At 43.0% G+C, this 19,492-nt stretch overlaps 1 protein-coding gene across 1 annotated transcript in view; it reads right to left on the bottom strand.

The window, feature by feature from the left end:
- Positions 1-13,018: 13,018 nt before the first annotated feature.
- LOC306922747 (putative adenosylhomocysteinase 3) overlaps positions 13,019-19,492 on the bottom strand; it is a gene marked incomplete at its 3' end in the record, with an annotated part of 18,992 nt that continues 12,518 nt past the window's right edge. Inside the window, exons 8-16 of the mRNA XM_079500562.1 lie at positions 18,078-18,194; positions 17,935-17,998; positions 17,650-17,738; positions 17,421-17,491; positions 16,046-16,140; positions 15,453-15,551; positions 14,360-14,428; positions 13,450-13,528; positions 13,019-13,143 (exon numbers count right to left, since the gene is read on the bottom strand). Of these exons, the coding sequence (XP_079356688.1) occupies positions 13,019-13,143; positions 13,450-13,528; positions 14,360-14,428; positions 15,453-15,551; positions 16,046-16,140; positions 17,421-17,491; positions 17,650-17,738; positions 17,935-17,998; positions 18,078-18,194 (808 nt within the window). The remainder of the gene's footprint in view (positions 13,144-13,449; positions 13,529-14,359; positions 14,429-15,452; positions 15,552-16,045; positions 16,141-17,420; positions 17,492-17,649; positions 17,739-17,934; positions 17,999-18,077; positions 18,195-19,492) is intronic.

The raw sequence follows: 19,492 nt of genomic DNA on the forward strand, positions 1-19,492 counted from the left end.
GACAGGATATTGTCACACTAGCCCAGGCAGCTGTTCAGAGTGGAATGATGGTCAACTGGGGGTGTGAATAGGTTCCACAGATGATCAGTCAGCCACCAGCTCCAATACCACCATTGCAAGGCCCCTCAGGGGATGGGGCAGCTCAAGAGCAACAAGGGCCTCTTGCCCACACTTAACCCAATCCAAGCCAGGAAACGTCAGGTTACGTTTTAAGCACTATAACCCCCTGTGCCAAAACGTAATTTTACGGGGGTTTTTTAACTTTTTTTTTTTTTTTTTTTACAATAGAAACGCTGGTACCTGGTCTGTGTTTCTATTGTAATGTATGGCATGGATTGAGTTTTTAATCTCCGGCATCGTTGGTTTTATTGCAGCGGAAATGTGCACATATACACTCCCTGGATGCCACAGATGAACCTCTGATTCAAAACATTGGTGGCGCTATAACAGGTTCATTTGTGTTTTTACCTATAACTCTGCCGATCTGTGTAAAACTTTGTATAGGGGCAGCAGTGGCCGAACGGTTTGCGGAGCGGTCTTGTTATCGGATGGTCGCCAGTTCGAATCCCCGGACCGGCACGTTAAAATTACCACCGCTGAAGTGCCCTTGAGCAAGGCATTGAACCCCTACCATGAAATGTTCTATGAGCAGGGTCTGGTAAACAAGCATCTCAAGCTTAGTCCATTCACCCTGGGTAAACAAAGAACTTTGCTTTGCTTATAGAGGCCAGGAAAAACATTTACCCTGCATTTTTCACATCTGCCCTTTATATTGCCACCTGGAGGCAGACTTATGTAAAGCACATTTGTTTATATTACTCCTTCCGATTTGATCAAAATGTCACGCAAATCTGTACACATGATCTCTATAGTCATGTGATCAAGACAAATCTGTTTGATTTTTCATATTCCATCCTCAAAAAAGATTTAAAGTTTGCAGGAGTGGTCCGTTTTTAACAAAATGCTACAAATCATGAACGCATCATCTGATTACAGTGAAACTGTGCACGCACATTCGCACTAGCTGGACATTCGTGGCTGTGGCTCAGGAGGTAGAGCAGGTCGTCCAATGATCCCTGGGTCGGCGGTTTGAATCCCGGCTCCTCCTGTCCACATGTCGAAGTGTCCTTGGGCAAGACACTGAACCCTACATTGCCTCCAATGAGTTGGTCGGTGTGAGCTTGCCACCATTGGTGTGTGAATGTGGGAAGTGAGGACGCTGGCGTCGACTGTTCGCCGCTTCACCTCCCAATGTATGAATGAATGAACCATTGTAAAGCGCTTTGAGCACTTGGAAAAGTGCTATAAAAATGCAATTCATGCCACTTGACATTTTTCAAATCAGTGGTGACAGGCCAAGTCTCGTTTCCAGCTATAACTGCACTGATCTGCGTCAAACTTTGTATCAACACTTATAGATGCCTGGAAAAAACATCTGGCTGCATTTGTCAAATCTGCTTTTTATAGGGCCACCAGGAGGCCAACTTATGTGAAAAGTTGTTTTTTTAAATGTTATAGTCCTTCAGAATGTATTCAAATATCACACAAATCAGTACACATGAACGTTATAGTCGTGACCAAGATGGATCTCGTCTGAAGTTTTATATTCTATGCTATACTGTAAGTCATTGGTTAAACTCATTCAATGCCACAGGACGCCTTTTGACGCCTTTCCCATATGGCCCTCGTTGCCAAGGACTTAATTGCTCTATTCCGGTGTGCACGTGACGACATGCACATGGCGTGCACAATGGATTTTAATTTCTTTATATTTTTTATAATGGGCTTTTTTGGCACATAATCAACACCTAGTGTAAACCCGGTGGCACTGCTTAGCTCTGGTCCATAACTCTAATGCTGTTGCATCTAAATGCAACGGCTCAATATCAAACACTGCACGCCCACAACAAACGTTCCGTGGAGACCTGTGCTCCGAGAGACCGCATGTAATTCCGACGGAGCATTAGTCGGACTAGCGTCTGCTCCCGTGCTTGTGGTTATGGTTAGGTTAGGGCAGAGTAATGTAGTAAGAGAGTGGTGACACGCTTTGATCTCGCCGCAAAGCGGGTGCCTATGGGCGATAGTTCCAAACATTGCTCCTATGGCTGGAACTATTCCATTGAGATAGAATGAGCACTTCCGCATTCCATTGTTACAATGAGAGTCAACGGAGTGTCATGAGTGTCATTACTCTCTTTTATACTACTCTGGGTTAGGGTATGAGGTGGGTTGTCGTTTGTCGGACCAATGACAGAAATGTCCGTCCCTACGTACGTATGTATGTATGTATGTATGTGTGTGTGTGTGTGTGTGTGTGTGTGTGTGTGTGTGTGTGTGTGTGTGTGTGTGTGTGTGTGTGTGTGTGTGTGTGTGTGTCTTACGTCATTTTGTAACTCATTACGTCATATAAATGGCATTTAATGTTTGTGTTGGCACCGTTTGTTTTATATCACCATTACATCACCTTATTCAACATGAGTTAGACTTTAATATAGCGCCCCTCACTTCACACAGGTGTGATTTTTCTAGTTTTAAGTAATTTCCATTCATGAAAAAAGAAACTGATATTGTTGTTTATATAAGGACTAGTATTTAAATATATGAAGTTGTCCCTTATCCGTTGCCCTACGAAAAGGATGTGGTAGGCCTATACTCACTCCTCCACTCTAAACCACTTGGGACTAATACAATTAGCAGTGAGAACTGAGAAGATGAGTTCTGCATGGTTGGAGTAGGATCAACCTAACTTAACATATTTTTATTTTAGCTTCCAAATTATAATCTGTGCTCTAAGAGTACATATACTGTGTGTGTAGACATAATAATTAAATACAGTGTTCAATATTGTCCAAATTGATCTGCACCACGTCTCTGTACGTACGTGTGTATATGTCTGTAATGCACGTAACTCGAGTCGAGAACCATTCGTCCCACCGACTTCAAATTCTCCCCCACAGGGAGTGCAGTGCCCGGTGTCGAGTCGGTCGGACCCTGCACGGTTGTCCAGAACCGCCACAAAAGGCCTCTGCCCGGGCTCTGGACATGGGCCCCTGCCCAGGCTCCATATGGAGCTGGCCTGTTCTGACATCACAACACTCCATATTTGGGCATGCCTGACATATAGAACTCCATATGAATAAAGGGACACAGAGAGACAGATACAGAAATACATATATGGGAATAAAGGGGACACAGACAGATGGGTGGAACAGGTACTCTGGCACGGGTACAACGGGTATAGGCTATTGCAGCCGGGTGCGGCATGGATCTCCAACTTCCATCGTTACAGACTCGGTGCTCTACAGCTGGGCGCCGGCCTATAGTAGTAAGAAGGTATTTATAGTAATAAGGCCTTAAAATAACAAAAAATATGGCAATATGTATACATTCCGGGCAGGAGTTATTGTTTGATTTTAATCATCATTAAACAAGCATTGCATGATGATATTGATAATGTATCATTGTAAAAGTTACGCACCTTATTTATGCTATAAGATGTTTTCTTGATAAAACGTAGGTGTTTTTTCAATGTAGCCTACAATGTACATTATTTAAATAAATTAGAAACGTTTTGAGTAATATTACATTGGTTGGTGGCTTTGCTTTGGCACTCAAGGACATTTAAGTTGTGTGACTATAGCCTATACATCATTGGCTACCTATAGTGTAATAAAAGTTGACAATGAAAGTTGTCATTTAGAAATATAATACATCTCAGCAAGATGCCTCTGATTGATTGATTGATTGATTGATTGATTGATTGATTGATTGATTGATTACTTAAACATTTTGCAGGAAAAAAGCACATGCAGGAAAGTATAGTTCAATACAAGGTCTGAGGATTTAAGAAAGCAGTATGGCTTGTTTCCAATTTCCATTAGGGTCCTTCATATTCAATTAATTTAAACATTTAATGACCCGTATACAAATATACAGTACTGCGCAATTACTCTGAGTAAAGTTATTGATAATAGTGTTCCTCAAAACAGACACCATGCACCATGCAGTCATTACAGTAATTGATCCTGAAATAAATAAATAAATATATATTAGTGATAACTATCTATTTAGCGCCTGCTAATTAGTGTTATATCACTCTTCTTTTGTATTTATTTTAAATTGCAACATTTTAACATTCCTCTTTAACATTGCAGTGCGCATTTAAATGTAATTGCAACAATTGGCTGCCTATATGCCCTATAGCCCATATAGCCTACTACAACTACATTGTTCCTCATCGTCCCATGGCAGCTTCACCCTTTCTCTCTGCAAAGGATAACGTATACTGTCTGCAGACATGACAGGGGTCTGCTAAAATACGCATGCTGCACGCAGCACCATCATTAGGTCGTCCTCATAGGCGCACTTCTAATAGGCGCACTTCTAATTATCTTGTGAAATATTTATAAACATCCCTTTCTTTTGTTGCCTGCGTGTCTTTCGCAGAATATTCGGGGTTGAGTTTCAAGTTGTGTCTAATTTGGTTGACCTGCGCTGTGAGTGTGAGCGTCCGGGCGTTCAGCCTGTCTGAGGAGGGTGGCAACGTCGAGCTCGCCGGCTGCGACTCGTTCATAATGTATGGAAAGGACAATGGGCGCATGGATGGATTTCAGTGCAACTTTACCAGTTTGAAAGAGACGTAATCTAAACCTATCCCCTCTGACGAATTCAAATCAACTGAAAGGATGATGCTACTTTTTCCACCGAGGCCTGGGCATCTGTCTAATCACCGACAGCAGGTAAATGAGCCCCGGAGTAGAAGAGGGGTGTGTGGGTACCTGTATATAATGAGGAGTAGAGGCCTCAAAGAAACTTATTCACAGACCTGAAGGACAGCCTGGACCGCCTGGTTGTTGAAAAGAGTTGCAGAGGACATGATGCCACGATGACACCAGCACACCCATCTAGGTAGGGTAGGCAAACTACTTTTGGTATATGCAAAATGTTGTGAATTGAGGACCGATATCAACTCATGGTAGCCTATAATGTAATCGAAAAATATGTGGGGTAATACATGTAGAAATGAACCAAATAGGCCTATTATTGCCTATTGGCATAATAACATTTGCAGCAGCTCAGTGCTGTAGGCCTACTCACTGCAGGCTATGTTAGTCAGACCAAAACATACATTTTATGACTCTTTAAAGTACAAAGTAGCTAATATGAGATGCGTCTCTATAGTGTCGAACATCATTTGATGGGGCTTTTGTGTTGCAGGTCACTAAATATGGGCACAATAAGTAGGCCATATAAGGTGCATCACCGTGCATGCTAATAATGTATTTTACTCCATCAGCCCTTTAGCCTTTTAGTCTCTCCGCTGCGCGCGCGCCCCGTGCGTAAAAAGAGGTGAATTGCTCGAGGCCTCTGAGCACGCGGCGGCAGACGGGAAGGGACAAGGGAGGAGGGCCGCATGGATTACTAGAGCCCACTGCCACTGGGTTAAGATGCTTAGTTGCTTACCAACTAATTACCTCTCCACAGGAAAATCCAAACAGATGGAGATATGCGAGGTAAACGGACAGTGTGGACAGGCCAGCTATAGCCTTCTCTCTTCTGAAATACGATATATAGAAAAAGATATAACGAGCAAACCTCTTGGATCATCAAGGCAAATATAGACTACATTCTTCGTTTCCTTATAGGCTATATTATAATATAGATAACAGCCTATACAATTAAAACATTTAGATTTTTGTGATCGCGTGAAGTTATGACGAGCCAGGGAAGAGAACATTAATCGAAGGTAAGATTGTGACTTTCTAAGAAAAAACAAAAGATATTGGTAGGTAGTCTTCGAAGTCGAAGCTATTTCATATAGGCTAATTCAAAGTAATTATAATGACGTGATATATCGTGTCCGACCATGTTTAATATTTTTGTTCTAATTGTGGACATCATTTCTAAAATGAAGAGGAAGAGTATGCATGCCTGCATGGTTTTATACTAAAACTGATAAATAAGACCGTAATAAAGGTCATTTGTTATGGAGTGTTTTTGACCTGTCTTCTTGCAGGTTATCTTAGCGGGTGGCAGACCTGCTACTACTAAATCGGTCCAAAAATAACTTGCGTTCTAATCATCATCACAGACGAGATTAACACTAGGCTACAAGGACTCACAATGGATTGGACAACTGCAAAGATGTCAGTAATTAGTCAATTAATTAGTAATTCGTCGCAATTAGTCAAATTCAGATTTAGATTAATTTAGAAAAATTAGGTCTACTGTTTGTTTTAGACCAGAGATACATTGTGTAATATATGGCTTCTAGACACCCCACCCTCCTCTCTCTCTCTGAAGCTTTTTACGCTATTGATCTCTCCCGGAAATGGGAAGATGAGCCCTGCTTTGGGACCCATTTGGAGCGTCTCAAAAATCACTTAGCCATCATTCCCTATAGCCAGAATCAATCCACACTCTGCGATGCTGTGCGCAATAAGCCTACTATACCGCTCTCATCAGTGATGTCTTGTGCATGGAGCCCAAACACCCTGGTCCTTGAGTAGCCTATACCCATCTTACCAGGTAGTTGACTTCATTCACCTGGTGTCTCAGTCAGATCTAATACTAAAACTAAAACAGCTAGGATAACCACAAATGCAATCTACCTACAGTGGATGGCAGTGTGAATATCACATAGGACTTGCTTACGCAAATAATCTGAAGGATTGTGGAAAGGCATCCATTGAGCAGATGGCATGGCTGGATTAATCTATCTAGGCTACAATAAACAGATCGGACAATCCATGTTTTTTACTTGGGTCCTGTTTGGTTACCTCCGACCCTGACACTAATAAGAAAGGCCACTAAAAACTCAAAGTTTATTCAATGGTTTTACGAGTCAGATGAAATAAAATCGCTGAGGTCGGCAGATGAAGCTCATTGGATGCATCATTTTAGGGAAGCAACCTCCCGAACTAAAACAGACCTATACGCTTATCATGCTTGTTCTTTCAGCCAACGTGGGCCAAAGCAGTGCATTGTGACTGTGCCGTATCTCCTCCTGTTCTGTGTATGGCACTGGTAGAATTCACTGTGACAGCACACGATCAGTGAATTACCATAGGGCCATAAACAGAGTAGAGAAAGAACCACACACCCCACAACTTTTGTCCTTAATATGCACCTGTACAGTAACTTACAGTTTCCTTTGACCACCAACACTCGGTCAGGTTGCCACATCTTCAGCTGGTCTGGCCCGATCCACTTTGCCCATTTTGGCACTAGCACATTTTTGCTTTGTTCATGTCTGTTTGAGCAATCATGTGTAGTGCCAATATGGGACAAGGTAGGCACTCTGCTGTGGCACTCCACAATATCCAATGACTGTATAGCTATTTCTATAGTTTGCTGAATAATAATAATTGTATCTCTCTGCTATTCTCTTCTATATGGTCTGTCCGTGTGTGTGTGTGTGTGTGTGTGTGTGTGCGTGCGTGCGTGCGTGCGTGCGTGCGTGCGTGCGTGCGTGCGTGCGTGCGTGTGGTAGGAATCTATGGAAGATTAACTATGTCACTGCAACATCGTCAGTGTTCATTTAACTATAAGGGCTCTATATTTTCGTCCATGCTAAACCCCTTACCCCTAAACTACTTTGCCTTTTTTTACTATTTTGAAAAACATTTTTGAATAGTTAAAATAGCCAATCTACAAGCTCACAACGTGTCGATGTAGATTGTCTATTTTAACTATTAAAAAAAAGGCAAAGTAGTTTAGGGATAAGGGGTTTAGCATGGACAAAACTGAGCCCTATATAGGAGTGTATAAATGGACCCGTCCATTTGGGTACATTATTACACTCTCAGAGTTAAATGTACACTAAGGGTTTTACCACAGTGATCTGATCGATTGCGTGAGCCCACTCACATATCCCTGGTTGCCATGGAAGCCCACATTCTATCTGTGAGACGCTGCCTCATGTAACCTGACTCTCGGTCCCGGACTCGAACACTGTAACTGACAGCTCTACTGTATCCGCTATCGGCTTCTCATCCACTTGGTTACTCTTCTCGGCTACTCTCCCACAGTGTTTGGCAATGGTAGAACTCACACTGGTGAGATAGATAGATCCCGTGGTTCTAGACTTGCCAACAACTGACTGAGAGCTTTGACTCAGAGACTCATCGCAAGAACCTTTGGTGACTCACCCGTTCAGCGGTATAGTGCAGGCTAAAGTGTTCTCTGGAAGCCCAGGTCTCCTGTGCAGGCCTGTTTGAATCCCACCCCCACACATGCAGCGCTCATACACCGTCTCAGTAAAGAGTAAAGGCAAAGGGAGTGGACAGCCAATTCTCCTTTCAGAGAAAACAATTAAACGTTATATCCTTTAATTGCCAGCAACCCACGATGCTGTTGATGTTTAGAAATACACAATGAAAATGTCAACAATATGACAGCTGCAGGATCAAAGTTTGATATTGTCAGTCAGCTCTGAGTGCTAAGAAAGCTTGCAGGTGGTAGGCCTGTATATCCTGTGCATGCAGCAAGGTGTGGAGTGTGGAGTGTGGATGTATGAGTGACTGCAGGTGGAGCAGAGAGGGGTTTTAACTCACTATCCCCCCATGCACGCCTGCAGTCTCAGAACACCATGCACTCCACAAGGGGCACTATTTCTGAGTTGGAAAACCGATGAATTTTAAGACTTTCACGTGCCCCGAAATCCAATAATAGACACACCTCAGTCTGTACTCTGTATAGAGATATATTACTGCCAGTCTGTGCTTTGGCAGACATGTGACATGTGAATTGGAACCCATCTCTCTAGATTCTGCATGTATAACTCATGTGATTCCCTTCTTTCTCTACTCCTTACACCCCTCCTCATCTGTCTGTCTGTCTGTCTGTCTGTCTGTCTGTCTGTCTGCCTGCCTGCCTGCCTGCCTGCCTGCCTGCCTGTCTGCCTGCCTGCCTGCCTGCCTGCCTGCCTGCCTGCCTGCCTGCCTGTCTGTCTGCCTGCCTGCCTGCCTGCCTGCCTGCCTGCCTGTCTGTCTGTCTGTCTGTCTGTCTGTCTGCCTGCCTGTCTGTCTGCCTGCCTGCCTGCCTGCCTGCCTGCCTGTCTGTCTGCCTGCCTGCCTGCCTGCCTGCCTGCCTGTCTGTCTGCCTGCCTGCCTGCCTGCCTGCCTGCCTGTCTGTCTGTCTGTCTGTCTGTCTGCCTGTCTGCCTGCCTGCCTGTCTGTCTGTCTCTCTCTCTCGCAGGGACCCCTAGACAAGGCTCTCAGCAGCAGTATGGATGCTATCCCTCTGGGCAATCTTGGACGCAATTAGCTGATGATGACATCAAACACCCGAGTGTAATGTTACACTTCAAAGCCAGAAGGTATAGGCAAAAGCAGACAGGCGACTATTGGGGGATAACACATAAATCCATATGCAGGCCATTAAGCATTGACTTCACTATCAGCGTGACCAATCTGCCCCAATCAATTAATCAATTGTATTCATGAGGTGGGGGGGGGGGGGCATGCTCCAGGCAGGGATGAGATGACTTCAGCGAAAGGGGTGTTTATAGAAGCTGCAGGTTAGATTATGACACAAGTCTGGTGTGGGGCACTGGGTGGGTCAGGTTGGGATGAGATGAGTGAGATATCGTTGCTATCGGGCAAGGCGGACAGAAACCATGTATCTATATTTTATCTATTTGTGTTTTTTTCATAAATTTATGCCCAATTTTATACTTTGTAATACTACGAACTAATAGCCGATCGAGTCTCGACAAGCTCACATCCTTTTAGCCTTAATGTACTGTACCACATGCTGTTTACATTTCTGGCTAATAAAGTATTCAACAAAAACAAAACATTGGAACACAAGGTCTTTTTTCCATTTCATGAAAAGTAAGGGTTTTGGACATTCAAGGTTTACAAGAAGACACCTGCTGTAAATCCTTGGGTCAAATGTTAGTGTAGTCTATGTTGAAATTGACATGTGCTGCCACTACTGTATATGAGCATGATATGATGCTGAAATATACAGAGGAATGATGACTGTAAAGGAATAATTAAGAAGCAGAGGAGAGGGAGAAGGAGAGAGGAGGTAAGGATATTATAGAGACAGACTACTGGAGAGGAAGAAGAAGAAGAAGATTTGTGTTTCTCATACGTAAAGGCCTATATTCATACTCCAGTTATAGTTATAGGTGATAGGGTGACCACCGAAAACTACATCATGATGTCACGCCGCGGTGGTATAAGAGTATGAATAGGCCTATCAATTTGCACCCAGTGTGGTATTAATTCATGCCGGAGCTCAGCTTCGGAATCTGCCGCTTGCGCTCCGGTACCTGTAGAGGGCACTCCGCTACCCCAAATCATATATTTCACATATTTCCCCTCCTCTCCACAATATACTCACTGGTGCTGAAAATAGCACATCTATAAGTTCACTCAGTATGCATTGCATCCATCAGTGTTGTTAGCTTTCAAACATCTGTTTTGCGTGTGCATACATTTAAAATGAGGAGGTTGATAGGTCAAAAACAGGGTGGGTGGTGTTTTCTGAAGGTGAATAAATTATAATTGGGAGCTATCAATCATCAACAGGTTGACGTAATTACGTCAAGCCGGCAGTCGGAAGGTGAGCTTCAAACAAACTTGATGTTGTGTTTAACTGGAGTCGAAAGCTGTTTTGCTGTTTTGAGAAACGACTAAACAAATTGCACAAGCCACAAACCAAAACGTATCATTTCCACAAAGAAGATCACTTTTTTGTTTATAATAAGGCATGTGAATTACAAACGGACAAGAGTCCAGAAGTTGTCCAGAAGTTGTAGGATAAATTAACGGAGCAACAGGCGACTTTTTCAGGACCAACACTAGCCCCTTTCAGGACACACAGAATACCTTTTCTGTATTTGACGGCAGGCACACACACACACACACACACACAGCACACACACACACACACACACACACACACACACACACACGCACACACACACACACACTCCTGGATTACAGTAATCCAGGAAAGGAGATTATTTCTAGGTTTTCGTGTCCAGACACACGAGACATGACACAACAGTTGAGAAAAACAAATGATGAGTAAGTAGGCCTACATCTTTTTAGCACCAGTTATTTTAATGGTTGAAACTCAACACTAAAACATTTAAACATTTTGTAGGCTACCTGGAGGTGCAAACCCTGCTGACGGCAGTATCTGTTCTACCCCTCTCTATTTCTAAGATTACCTTGACCTTCATTGTGACCTTGGCTTTTGACCCAGACCCTAATCATCTCTCTTGATCATTCCCACAAAGTTTAACCACTTAAACCCTATACGTTGTACGACATATAGCAAAAATAGCCAACGTATGGCTCAAAGCTAGCTCAAAGCATCACGATGCGTTGAGGGTTCTTTTCTTGGAGTTTTTCTTTGCCCGATTAAGCTTTTAAGCAAGGCCAAAGGTTGTTATCTTGTTCATCTTTCTTAATACTTTTGTCAAAATAATGACTTAATTAAATGTTTGTTTTGACTGTTTTGACTTTTATTTAATCTTGGGCGCCCAATGATTCAGTTTTATACATGCATTTGTAGACTAACTTTGTTTTGATTAGTGTGCAATGAATAAAGTTCATTATTATTTATTTTATTGATGAGGCAGGGACACTAAACCATTGGAAGGGGAGAGAACAGGGTGCATATGTTATGTAGGTCTAATGGAACTCTGAAAGAACAGGATGCTAGGTCTGATTCAAATTATTTTATATGCATGAATATACAACACGTAGCAAAGCACCAATATAACAATATAATAAAGTTGTTTTTATTTTGTTGTTACCTCTGTAAAGCCCCCCCATGTAAAGCGTCTTTGGGTACTCAGAAAAGCGCTATATAATTTTGAGATATTATTATTATTATTATTATGATGCACAATATCCCCCTAATAATCCTATCGTAATTCTACAGTATGTGTGTAAGCTGTGTTGTCACCTCTCCCACCCCAGAGCAAAGTTAAGTAATGACTGTGGTTGAGTTAACCCCCTCACCCTGCAGATTAGCTACAGGGCAAATCACACATCCACAGATCCATCTGTCACTGCAGTCTGGATTGATCATTTTAGCACTCAGCATGATAGTAGGAGGATAAAGGATTCTTTCTTTCTTTCTTTCTTTCTTTCTTTCTTTTTTTCTTTTTTTCAAGAGACCCTTAAGAATAAGAACTGATACAATTTGCCTATAAATTGCCAATAAATATCCCATAATCACGGGGTCTTTATGACCCCTAGTGGGTGAAATGTGAAATAGCTATTGGATTATTTACAGGCCCATGAGCTGACTGGACAGTTTGGACACACACCATTGAACATTGACATAATTGCTCACAAAGAGAAGAAACTTTTATTTCAAAAGTTACAAATTATAATTTGGGAATATTTAGGATTTGTAAATTCGGAAGTAAGTTCTATGGTCAGATTGGTCACACAATTACAATTACAGTGCTCTACTACTATTATACAATTGTAACAAGCAAGTTAAAAAGTAAATTCATTGGATTAAATTAATTTGAAATTGTTGCCAGAGAAACAACAGAAAACATTAGTAAAATATTGATGAGGAATGATTTGACACTCATTCTACACATTGTATCAATAAGCATGAGACTCTAGAGGGCATCAGTGCGCTATGTCAAGGCCTTAGAGGTTGTGAAGCGGCATCAATTTTTTTCCAGGCAGCTGTCTTGAAACCTTATGCCTGTGGCTTAGTACCTGTTTGAACATACATATTTGTGGTTAGATACAGAAGGGGAAGTGCAATGCATGTGCTTAGATACAGAAGGGGAACATGCAGGGACGGCTCCAGGGGGTGCAAGGGCCCCCTCTGGTGGAGGCTTAGCCCCCCTAAGCCCCCCCTCCAAACAAGCCAAATTGACTGACTTCTATGTAAACCAAGATTCATTAGCCCCCCCTCTAAATAGCCAGCCCCTCCATAGCACCCCCAGTCACAATTTTCTGGAGCCGTCGCTGGGAACATGCAATACATGCGTTTGTATAAATACTGTGTCAAAGGGTGCTTGTCTTCACCTATAGTAGTTGGGTTTGAAGGGCCCATACTTCTGGAGGCCCAGGTACTTGGCCTGTTCGTCAGTCAACTCTGTGAGGTGTGCGTCAAATGTAGGTAGATGGAGTCCCGCCACATATTCATCTGAAATGCATTTACCCTCAATAAACTGCCCATCCACTATATGTGTTTTCATATATGGTAATTTATTCACTAGAATATGGTCATTTATTCACTAACAGTATTCCAAAATGTCAGATAACTGTTACGGTGTCATGTTGGCTCGACTTAGTTCAGGATCACACAGCCATATCCTTCCAGGCAGCTCCTCTCATGTTTTCTAATTCCTCTGTCCTTACCTATACCTTTCTCTCTTCAGTCTTCTGTTCCAGTAAAGAAAGAATGCCAAAACATAATCCCCAAAAAGTGAAAAACACATTGCTTCCTTACCCATCTTCTTGGGCAACAGGTAGACATCCTGTTTGTAGCGGCCCTCAGGTGCGTTGTACAGCTCTATCAAAGCCAGAGCCTGATGGGACCAGAGAGGAAACCACAGGTCACCACATTAAAGCCTGATTTAGGCACACCCAAGCCTACACAAACACACACATTGTCTACAGGCATAACATGAAATTATGACCTCAGGGTCATAACAATGCTTCACTAACAAACAAAACAAAGTGATAAATAGTAATACGTCATTTGTATGTTATACAACAGTTTGTTGTCAAAGTATAAATCAGGCAGAGAAACTAATAGCAGCCATGTGGTCTTACTTACATCTACTTTCAGGGCAGGAATTTCAGGGAAGCCACAAAGGCCATGGCCGTCATTGCCCCTCAGTTTGGCCTTGTGCCCCTCCAAAAAATGTCATGCCCTGAGGCCACAGTGGCCTTATGACCCAGCTGACTGTACCACTTTCTCTTCTGAATCTTTCTTGTCAGTATGTAGACACCAGTGTCTCTTTCATGTCATGTAGACACCAATACAATGTCTTTTGTTGGGATTCTGAATTCTTAACTCCCCTGAGTTCCATCTTTAGACTTTGATTGAAAAATGATTGGTGCAGGGCTGAGCATGGATCAGATTGTAAATACCTTAACACTTAAATTCAATTCATTCTTTCAATGGACTAAAATATTGTTTCATTTGATAACCTCCCTGCCCTGGCATTCGGCTGTTGTGCCCTAAAAAAACATCAAAGGCCAAGTGGCCTTGCCCCTAAAATGACGAAAATTCCAGGCCTCTTTCATAACTCCATAACCTCTATATAGAATATAGACTCTCAATGTTACACAAGGCTCATACAGTATAAAAATAGATGCTTTCAGTAATGCTGCAGAGTTTGACCTGCTGATACCTGTGTGGTAGCGGTGATAGAGAGCACAAATGTGGGCACCGTGGAGCAGCTTAGATTCAGCAGACGACCCTGTCAGACAAATCAATTGGCAATTCAGTTAACATTTATTTAAAGCACTTATCAAGTCACACCTGCACACCAAACCTTTTGGAAAATGTTAATTCTTACATCATTTACAGTATATTATTTCTATACTAAAAAAATGGGGAAGACATGCTAGCCTGGCTAATAAGCCAGACTAATATCACACAACACTGTCGCGGTATATTAGTCTGGGCTGGCTCCACTTGGATTTAATTTCCCGGGGGGCGGGTTCAAAAATTTTCTCTTTGACGCAATTGGTCAGAGATACTGTCAGTCAAAGGTCTCAAGCATTGAACGTCACTGTACCAAAGCCCGCCCATATTGCATACCGTGTCCCGATTGGTCCGACCTGTTCTCGGTTGTAGGAAAGAGGCGTGCTACTGAGCCTCGCCAGACCGTAATCCGCTGGTAGGCAATTTCTTTTGCCAACGGCTGATTCGGTCTGGTTTATTAACCAGGCTAAAGACATGCAGCTAAGGTCGTCGGGATCGGGACTCAAACCCGCGACACGCCATCAGGCTGGATTACCAGCCTAGGTGCCTGGACCGCTCGACCGCTGCCCAGGCCAACACTGTTTCGACAATGTCAGACACTGTATGTATAATTATATAAATAAGAAATAGGGATGTCCGATTGACTCCAATATTGACTTTTTTGCCAATATCCGATATCCCGATATTGTCCAATTTCCGATACCGATATCAACCGATACCAATACCTGTATATGCGGTCGTGGAATTAACACATTATGCCTAAATGTTATTGTGATGCTCTGCTGGATGCATTCATAAAGGTAAGATCTTCCAAATGAAAATAAACATTATCATAAATTCAGGAGAAATTTAAATGAATTATAATCGATAAATAAAAACTGATATTTTCCGCTATTCCATTTGTATGAAAATATCAGGCGATATTAAAAAACGAATGAACCCTATTGGAAGATTGCCTGTGAGTCTCAGTACTTCACAAAGACATGTGTTATTATGCTGTATTTATGGTTTATCACCTCTGCCAAGAGGATTATTCTCTTGCCATCAGGCCAGATAACGTGGTCCACCTGAGACCTCACACGCTCCCATGTCAACTCTGGGGTCCGTAGGCTTGCCTGAGGGAAAGGAATATTCAGTTAATATACTTGAACACACGCGTGCACGCACACGCACGTGTGCATGCACGCACACGCACACGCACGCACGCGTGCAGCAAACGCACACACACGCATGCACGCACGCACGCACACACACACACGCATGCACGCACACACACGCATGCACGCACACGCGTGCACGCACGCACACACACACACACGTGCACGCACACACACACACACGCGTGCACGCACACACACGCGTGCACGCACACACACACACGCGTGCACGCACACACACACGCGTGCACGCACACACACGCACGCACGCACACGCACACACACACACACTTGCACACACGCACGCACACGCGTGCACGCACGCACACACACGCGTGCACGCACACACACACGCGTGCACGTGCACGCACACACACGCGTGCACGCACGCACACGCACGCACGCACGCACACACGCACACACACACACACACACACACACGTTCATCATACCACATCAATCTCAGTGTTGGAGTGTCCCATGTTGCAGACGATGCAGCCATTCTTCATTCTGTCCAGGTACTCTCGACTCACCACGTTTTTATTCCCTGAAGAGAAACAGATCTCGGTCTGAGACCAGGCACAATCACACACACGCGTGCGTGCACACACACAGACACACAGTCACACACACACACACACACACACACACACACACACACTGATCTCTGTGTAACAGTGTGCGTGTGTGTGGTTGTTCAGCTATAGTCCTCTGGGAAAATGGGATACACCTGTTCACTGTTATCTGTTCTAATTAGTTATGTCTTATATTTTGCTGGTGTAAGACAGGAGCCCATGAAGATAGCCTGCCAGGACACCACACACCAAGCCTGGTTTCAGGACTGTAAGGGACCGCAAGGGAAATCAGGAACTCTGTATGTTGTGGACCAGCAAAGGGAGGGACCCAATTCTGTCACGCTTGTATTTTCATTTTAAACCACCTTCATCCTGATGTATTTTGAGCATTTTGGCTTATTATAGAGACGAATAATTTCAAAAGATCAAAAAGTAACAAAATGAAAATAGCAGAAATAGCCCATCTACAAGCTCACAAACCTGCCACATCACAATGTATTATTGCTAGCTTATTAGATCGGCTGTTTTTGCTATTTTTAAAAAATTGAATTGAAAGGTCAATCTGGCCCACCTATCGTTTATCTTCTTTCTCTTCTGCACTGTAATTGTGTCTGTTATTTTTACTTATTTTGTTTTATGCATGCTAATGTCATTGCATAATTGTGTTTCCTTTGCTTGATGTTCTGTGTAAAGCACATTCAATTTAACCTGACTCCGCCAGATGGTGGCAGTAGTGAGTTCCTCCTCCTGCTTCCATCTGGTCTCTCTGGGCATGTGCCACAGTGCACATGTAAACACAACCTAAGACTATAGCTCAACATTATTATGGAGATATCACATTTTTGTCCCGCTGCTTCGGGTTCATCGTTTCTGCTTGAGAGAGACCAGATGCAGGTAGGAGGAGGGATTTTTTAGACAATTAGTATGAACACACACGTGCACACCTTCACACTCACACGCTTGATGTTCCTGCAATATTTCAGACTTCTAGGACAAAAACACATAGGGTGGATTATAGATCTGACCAACTGCTGGTGGCCATTATGAAAATTTTGAAATTTGCGATTGCCCAATATCCAGTTTTGTTCCCAATATATCTATCAGTAAGACGCCCTGAGAGCTCCAATTCTAGCTTTCTTTCTAGTCCTATTTTCTAATAGATTGGAATCTGCAATGTAAGTTTTGTTGGTGAGCGAGTGTCTTTTGGACACAATATTCAATACATGCTAATAGTGCAATAGTGCAATCTCACCTGTACAGGTAATGACCACATCCGCCTGTCTGATAACTTCACTCAGCTTGACTAGTCTGAGGCCGTCCATGCTGGGTTGGGGGTGGAGTGGAGTGTGGGGGGTGGTGGGGGGGTGGGGGGATTTGCAGAAATATTTTAAGTATGTTGACACTTGACAGTATCATGATACTTTGTTATAAAGGAAGCAATTTTGAGCCTGTAATAGCGGGCCTGAAGCCATATGTCATACCAGGCCTGAAGGGCACAGATGGGATCCACTTCTGTGATGTATACAATTGCCCCCAGTGCCCTTAGGGCAACACAACAGCCCTTGCCAACCTACAGACAGGGGGGGGGGGGGGGGGGGGGGTGGTGAGCTGTATTCGATCCATGCACAATAACATACCGAAAACACCTCAAAGGTAAATATGACTTAACATGCGAGGATGATTCACTTGCCGGATATAACTTTGGTTGCGAATCAAATGTATTTTTTACCAAGCAATATAGTGTCATTTCGTTTTATTTTACTAACCTCACCGTAACCACACACCACCACATGCTTTCCGCCTAGCATAACACCGGTAGTTCGCTTTAATCTGTAAGAAATGGTGAAGAACAGTTAAAGCGATGTTCTGGCTTGTGCTGCACCACGTTCTCTCACAAAATGATTCATACCCATCCAGTATAGACTCTCTGCAGCAGTACAGGTTGTCAAACTTCTGTTTGGTTACTGAGTCGTTGACATTCATGGCTGGAACAGTTAATTTCCCTGCCTTTGACAGTTGATACAGCCTGAGAATTCAAAGAGACATACTTTTAGAAGAGACAATTATATGAAATCAGGATATAAAATATTTAAACATACTGTAGCGGGAAAGCGGGAGACATTGAAAGTGGATGGCAAAATAAATAAATAATAATAATCTCCCTAAAGGACCATTCTTATAGTTTTGCATGTTTTAGCACACAGTACAATGTACTATACATTACTAGTGCCCACCATTGTCCAAAGCATTCCATAGTTATTTTTAGATTTTCAAATGTTTTTCCTACCTTCCAGGCAGGCTTTAGTTAAGTGTTTTCAGTATGATATGATTTTGGTATGACTTTCTTGAGACCCAACTTTCTTGGGATAAGTAATCCTAGCCTGGCTAATAAGCCAGACTAATATCACACAACACTGTCGCGGTATATTAGTCTGTGCTGGCTCCACTTGGATTTCATTTCCCGGGGGGCGGGTTCAAACATTTTCTCTTTGACGCAATTGGTCAGAGCTACTGTCAGTCAAAAGTCTCAAGCATTGAACGTCACTGTACCAAAGCCCGCCCATATTGCATACCGTGTCCCGATTGGTCCGACCTGTTCTCGGTTGTAGGAAAGAGGCGTGCTACTGAGCCTCGCCAGACCGTAATCCGCTGGTAGGCAATTTTTTTTTGCCAACGGCTGATTCGGTCTGGTTTATTAACCAGGCTAAAGTAATCCATCCAATGCCAATGTTTCCATCTAGACCACCGGATAATCAGCAAAGACCTCCGAACATCGCGCGTTTTATCCAAACCACGGAGAGCTCCGTAGATTTCGAGTTATTCAGCTTTTTAGTCAGCCTGTATAATGGGAGGTGGACGGCAGCGCGGTTGCGCAACCTGGTCTAGGATCGCTAAAGAAGGCAAAGCCAAAAAAAAAATTAAAAAAAAAAAATCAGCGATCCGGTTTGATATCAATAATAAAGCTTATCAGACGGAACATTACGCCAGAAGCAGTTGCTGGTTGGATTCCTTCTGGCGGAACGTTCCGCCACGAGCAGCTAATTGGTTAAGTGGGGGATGTCGGTCGGGCAACTGGCAACCCACACATGAACCTGCAGTGAACCGGAAGGAAAATAAATAAATCAACAGGAAAAACAATTGATTGCCTCCCATTCTTTTGACTTTTTCCGTCAAAAACTCAAAACAAGCTTTTTTCAACAGACCACAAGTTAGAACTAACTAAACAACTGATGATCATGATCACGTTTACAAAAAGTATTTTCAGGGTGGAATTAAATTAATTAACTTAAAGATCCCAGCTCCTGCAAGCGCATCACTCATGCG

This window comes from Electrona antarctica (assembly GCF_951216825.1).
Source record: "Electrona antarctica genome assembly, chromosome: 5".
NCBI lineage: Eukaryota > Metazoa > Chordata > Actinopteri > Myctophiformes > Myctophidae > Electrona > Electrona antarctica.